We start from the raw sequence: 7,015 nt of genomic DNA on the forward strand, positions 1-7,015 counted from the left end.
TTCTTCTTGCTAATTTTATGCAGGAAACATATGACAGTGAATTTAGCAGGACCGCTACAATAAAATGTTGTCACAGACAGATGAAAATGAAAACTTTGTTCTGTCTTGGTTTCTTTTAACTAAAGTGCTGTATTGGCTAAAATGATTTTAGAAGGTTGAAATTCTCATCCAGACTCTAGGTGTTCCATAGCACTACAGAGAGAGATGAGGTGATGCAATCTATATCAGTTTCATAGACACAGCTGGAAAGCATAGTCTGACTTGCTGGAGAAATTTTTTAGTTTTCTTGTTTTGTTTCTCTTTCGGCTAAAATAAATATAGATTGTTCTTTTTTCCCCTGTATTGCACGAAAATGTCTAGTGTCAGCTGTGTAAAAATGTTTTTTTTAGATTATTTAAATTTTCCACTGTATTATATGCTTTGTGTAGGAGCCATTTCACTTGTGTTGCGAGATCTATAATAAATAATACACACATAATAACAATATTTCAACACAAACAAAACTGTAAAGAACAACAAATCCCAAATATTATTTTTATTATATTTATGTTTATTTATGCTAATACATAAAAATTTGAGTATATAAAAATCAGTGATATTATAGAAGGAAGTTACTCCTCTCACTTAACATTCACTTAATTAAGTGCAAAGCCACATTTATCTTATGTTCTAGATGTTTGTGTCCCTCTTGATTTCCTGGATCACACTCACACTATATTAGACAGGCTCAAACACTTGAGGTCTTTAAATCTGCCCTAAAAACTTATTTTTACAGTCTGGCATACGATGCCATGTGAGAGCTGCTTGCTTTCTTTTATTGTCTTATTGTGTCTTAAGTATTTTTTCTTTTATTTGTGTGTTTGTATTAATAAACCATGTGTACTTTCTGTATGTACAGCACTTTGACAAACACTTGTTGTTTAAAAAAAAGGTGCTTTATAAATAAACTTGACTTGACTTGACACTTCTAAAAACACTCAACTAAACAAGTATAAAACATTCAAAACCCCACGGTGGGTGGCATAAAAGACATAATTATATGCAGTGTCCAAACCAAGCAAATAGTTAACCAAAAGTATAAAATCTGATCAGATTCTGTTTATGCAAATTGAATTATATTTGTGAAAGCACCCTAAAGAGCTTTGTTTTGGGTGTTTCAGGGATTTCATCTTCACCCAAGCTTCTTTGTACTTCTGTGTAGCGCCACCTCGTGGTCTATCTATTTATTACAGACGTTCAAATAGCCATACCATTGTAAAAGCTTTAGTGGACTGCAGGTTATTTTTCTTGAAATGTGTACTCTATGTAAAATGTCTGTGCTGAACCTTTAGACATGTTTGATTCTCCTGTTTTTGTGCTTTTTTTATTCTACTATAATTCATTTGTTTCTATATGGAAGAACATGGCATGTATTCTTCATTTCTGTGTTGTGTGTTTACATCATCTTTCTGTGAAATTCTTTTTCTTTCCCTAAAAAAATTATCAAGGTTTTGCTGCTTGTACCTTAGAAGTGAACTCACACTGCACACCATAAGGCACAGTGACATCTTGTTATGACATCTGGTTCACCAACTTCTGCTCTGACATACCTCCTTAGACATCATGGTTTCCCCTGACTTCACAATGTGCTTAATTCGCCTCATCACTTATTAAATGAGTTCTTTTTCCTATTAAATCAGCTTTATGTGTCAGAGCAGAAGAGGAACAATCTTTGATCTCCAACATATTAACAGGGTTCTGCCTTCTAAATATTAACATGACAGAAAAAAATGTTTGATTTAATTTTAATGCTTATACCTTTTTGGTATTTATTTCAAAATAAAAAAGTAAAGTTTTTTAGAATCATTCATACATTATCATTAGCCTATACATATTCTTCAAAAATAAAATAATGTATAATCAGCTAATACACATTTGGTTACATCTATTGTAAGTGTGCTGTTTTATTAATAACTATGATGAATGGACAACAATAAAAGTGACATCATAACCTAGACATCTTCCAGACAGTTTATTACACCAGCTATATTTGAAGGCTAATGGGTCTCTTAGTTGGAAGTTTCTTGTGACCTTTGCTCCACAGTCAACAGCGTGCATATGAGGCCACCTGTAAAATCCAGATCATGTTCTTGTTCAGTCCAAGGTACAGGTTAACTCACTACTTCATGATTGCATGATTCATGCGTTTGTGTAAAGTTACAAAAAAAAAATAGATATAAAAAAATTACACTCTCAGAAAAAATACCATTAAACTGTATATTTTTGTCACTGAGATGATATCCCTAATATTTTGCAAATTTAATGTGTATATTTCACCTGGAAATGTGGATACAATGATATAAGGTGCATAAATGGACATTAAATGCTCTAGAAAGCTGTGTCCAAAACGTTTTTCCTGTTTTCAAAAAGTTACAGTTTTCTATTTGTATTATTGAAGCTGGTTATTTTGAAAAACAAATGAAAAAAAAATGTGCAGAATCTAATCTAGTGGAATGTGGTTTTCTACTGGGATCTCAATTTTTGAACAAATTCTTATTTGAATAATTGAATTGAAATATGTTTCATCTCTCTCTCTCTCTCTCTCTCTCTCTCTCTCTCTCATTGCTATACTTACCACTATGGAGTTCTGATGAAGGTGGGGTTAATAGATGCCCTCGGTGTATTTTTGTTAACTATTCCTGGAAATATCTGTTTGCTTCTCTTAATAGATTGTCCTGAAGGTACACAGGTCTTTTTTTTTTGGTGTGTGTGTGTGTGTGTATGTTGGGATGGGGAGTTCCTGTGTCTCTGAAAAGCTTTCAGTTTAAAATGTCAAATGTAAATATAGTCTATTGCTTGACGACTCAGAAATTGGTGTTTTATCCATGGACTTTAATTTCTACAGCCTAAATAAATAATACAAAACACTTAACACCTGTTGCTCTCGTGTCCCAGATCTTTTGCACCTCCATGATCCTGCTGCTAGGTGGCGACTGGGCTTTTTAGGAAAACTGGACTGTTGTTAGTTTTGAGTTCTAATCCCTTCATTAAGGGATAGAAACATTTGACATACATGCTTACACTTAATATTAAGGTTAATTAAACGTGTAAGTCGACATGTGGAAAGTGCTTTGTGCAAAAAAAAAAAGCACATTAATGGTGTTTAAGTCACGGTTTTAGCAACAAACAATCCATTTAAAAATAGCTACCTCCATTCCGCGACCCTGAAAACCATTAGATTAGGTCTATTCTTTCCCATGGAGGTGAACAGCCGATTGCATGATATTTACAACACGTGCTTCCGCATGCTTTCGTAAAGTTGTGTTTGGTTTGGATGTGTGGCAGGATGGAGGTCATTGGGACAAAGATCATGAGCTCTGGACTTCTCTCTCTCTCTCTCTCTCTCACTCTCTCTCTCACTCTGTCTCTCTCTGTCTGTTTTCAGTGATGCGCTGACTAGGAGCCAGTATATAGGCCAGCTAGTGTGGTTATATGGCACGTACTAAAAGGCCATATTAGTAGTAACTTTTATTACATCTCTCTCTCTCTCTCTCTCTCTCTCTCTCTCTCTCTCTCTCTCTCTCTCTCTCTCTGTGTGTGTGTGTGGGTGTGTGTGTGCGTGTGTGTCTGTGTGTGTGTGCACCTCTCTGTGTGAGGATTCGCGTGCGTACGTGCGCGCCCATTGGAGCGTCCTGACTCGTTCATTGGTGCGCTCATTGGACGTGTCATAACTTTTGGTGGATTACCCCAGCTTTACTCTCTGCCTCTGCTACAAACCGGCCTCCGCATTCAGCGGCGCGTGACAGTCGCCTTCTAGCGACAGCATCACCTCTTCTCTGCCCCATCATAGAGAATACTAAAGGTCCTGAAGTCAAAAAGACTCTAACATGTGGTCAGCTTTGGCACCAACTTCTTTTGCCTATCCAGCCGTCTGGGCGTACCTGTGTGGTGATGGGTGGCGCGGATTTGTGGTCACTTCGCTCGTGTTGCTGAGCGCACTAGTGCCCGAAGGCCTTGGAGGGGTGACTGGCTGCACGACATGCGGCGTTCAACAGATAGTCAAGGGTTCGGAGGAGCAATTCCTCATCGAACTTGCCAAAAAGCAGATTCTGAGCAAGCTTCACTTGCGGGAGAGACCCAACATCACCCAGACGTTGCCGCGTGCCGCCCTCGCCACAGCTTTGCGCAAGCTGCATGCGGGACGCGTGAGAGCGGATGGAACAGTGGAGCTGGAGAACAACCTGGCAAGCGTACAGCACACAGACCAGGCGTATGAGATAGTCAGTTTTGCAAATATCGGTAAGGAGTTTCATTTAGTTTAGTTTAGTTTAATTTAGTTTAGAAACCAGCATATTGTTATGTAATACTAAAACCAATACTATTTAGTGTCATTATGTCAGTAATGTTTCATACGCAGCTATACACTTTTGTTATTAAGGTTTCTTTGGAAGATCATATAGCCCCCTTGTTGCAAAAGTATTAAATACTTTATAGCGCACAGATTTGTATAGTTTAGTAGGTATACTATTTAGATACGCCAATTCACTCAGTAGTTAGTTTCAGATGTTCTTACATAGTCTACTTATGTAATATTCTTGTAGTAGACAATGTGTAATAGTTTGACATACGAGATCTTTGATCTTTTACATTTTTATATATATTTTTTTAACTGTTTTGATGCAGCAAATATGTATTTTTCAAGGGATTCTGATAGAGAAACACTCCACAAAGACAGTCTTTAAAATTTACTGCAGAGTCACAGATCAGCACTAAATAACAAATCTCCAGTGTTTAACTGACTTGTTCATGTAACCCAGCTCTGAAACAAATGAAGCTGATTCTGTAAATTTTCATGCTGACGATTCCTTCTGTATTTGTCAAAAATAGTACAATAAACAAAATAAATGGATACACTGTATATTTTTATAATTCCATTCAAAACTTTTACTGTTTCTTACTTCCAAGTTTCATAAAGAGCCATCCATTTTTTTTGTCCTCTTAATCCTGAATCCTTGCTTTCACTTCATTTCTAGATGATTTGGATTCCAAAGGTATCAACTCCATCTTGACCTTCCAGTTTCTGCAGGAGCAAGGTCGACACATTCAGGTGCTACAGTCTTCTCTATGGGTCTATGTGCACCCAGCCAACAGTTCCTCCCTGGCTAGCCGTGTCTCTGCCCAGGTGTACTTGTCAGATGGAAACAATGGCAACCGGACCCTCCTGCTCCAACGCAGCATTGAGGTAGCACAGGGTGGATGGCAAAGCTTCCCTATCACCCGCACCATGCAGGCCTTTCTGGATGGTGGGGAGCAGAGTTTGCAGCTGGAAGTGCACTGCAACGTGGGAGGCCAAAACCTGTGCAGACAGAGTGGTGTTGATGCATCCCAGAGGTCCTACCTGGTGGCACAGGTACAGCTCCGTGATGATGACCCCAAGCACACAGTGAGAAAGCGCTCTCTGAGCTGCGGTGATGATGTCAGCGTCTGCTGCAAGAAGGACTTCTACATCAAGTTTCAAGACATCCAGTGGCAAGACTGGATCATTGCACCTGAGGGCTATCATATGAACTACTGTATGGGCCAGTGCCCACAACACCTGGCTGGTTCACCAGGCATCGCTTCCTCCTTCCATGCCACAGTGTTCAGCCAGCTGAAGGCCAATGGCATTCACACGGCTGTCTCATCCTGCTGTGTTCCCATTCAGAGGCGTCCACTCTCTATGGTCTATTTTAACTCACAGCACAGTATTGTGAAGACTGATGTGCCTGACATGATTGTGGAGTCCTGTGGGTGCACATAAACATATAAGGAGTGTTAGCAAGAAGTCTATGTTGCAAAAGGGCATTTTTACCATAAATATTCCAGAGAAAGTTTTTGAGATCGTAAATACACATTCAAATACCCAGAGAAACATTATATACAGTAATAGTATAAAGCAATCCAGATGAACAGAATTTATAAATGACTAGGAAAGCATCCTGTTCTTTACTCCCTTTAATGCAAGATGTATATATATATGCAATATTCTTATTGCATTTAAGAAATATATATTTGCAACTGAATTGACACCTCTATAACAATTGGAGGCTCCAATATTTTTCACTGTATTGTTTGTTTAGTTTTCATCTGAGGCCACTGGCCTGACCTCTGCTTGGTTACCCAATGAGATGGGTAAACATTTAATTATTGCCACATGCTGAAATGAAGGTCTAAGAAGACATTATGGTAAATGTGATTTACCATACTAATGTTTGCTTGCTGTTGGAATGTAAAGCTTAGATATATATTAGATTATATCTAAATCTGCATATCTAGTATAAACATGATATGTTTTACCAAAGTTCTCAAAGCTTTTTAGCTACTGTTTTGGTTACGTTAAGCATTAGTAAATGGTGTCTGAGTGTGTGTGTGTGTGTGTGTGTGTGTGTGTGTGTGTGCATGTGTTTGATATGTTTTAGTCAATTATATTAACTTAAGACTTTTCTTTACATATGTTACTTTTGAATTGATATTGGTTAGATTTTTAGATTTTGTTTGTTTTAGGCAAAAAATTGAATTCATTCTAAAATCCAATGCAGAAACTTTTTACCGACCACAAAAGACAAAATATCACATCCACATAGTTTGCAACAAGTTGTCTTTTCATTTATTTTTAAAGCACTTCCTGTCCTAAAACATATTCAGATGGGGATGTGGCATCATCATTTGCTTCATATTCCATGTTTACACTTCTCTTGATTTCACCATCAGGGCCACAGTAAAAGAACAAAGTCTTTCTAATGCTAGGCTTATGTAACTTCTGCCTTTATAACTTTCATGTTTGAACTGAAAACATGTAGGATTTCCAGGAAAGCTTTTTTCATGTTTGAGGCTGCACTTTATCTGTCAGAATTTAATAATTTAAATACTTTTCTTTTTTTATTGTTTTTCAATAATTCATATATGTATATAATTATGTTTTTCCATTTCCTGCAGTATTGGTAAATACACAGTAACTTATATCTAAATGGCAATATTGTAAGTTAAGTTTTCAGAA

The 7,015-nt window shown here is 37.4% G+C and overlaps 1 protein-coding gene across 1 annotated transcript; it reads left to right on the forward strand.

The window, feature by feature from the left end:
* The first annotated feature begins 3,593 nt into the window (after window positions 1-3,593).
* On the forward strand, window positions 3,594-7,015 carry LOC132844583 (inhibin beta B chain). Its single transcript, XM_060868166.1, has 2 exons — window positions 3,594-4,278; window positions 5,013-7,015. The coding sequence occupies exons 1-2, from the start codon at window positions 3,867-3,869 to the stop codon at window positions 5,777-5,779; spliced, it is 1,179 nt and encodes a 392-aa protein (XP_060724149.1). The 5' UTR covers window positions 3,594-3,866; the 3' UTR covers window positions 5,780-7,015.

The sequence above is a fragment of the Tachysurus vachellii genome, chromosome 4, assembly GCF_030014155.1.
Source record: "Tachysurus vachellii isolate PV-2020 chromosome 4, HZAU_Pvac_v1, whole genome shotgun sequence".
Lineage (NCBI taxonomy): Eukaryota > Metazoa > Chordata > Actinopteri > Siluriformes > Bagridae > Tachysurus > Tachysurus vachellii.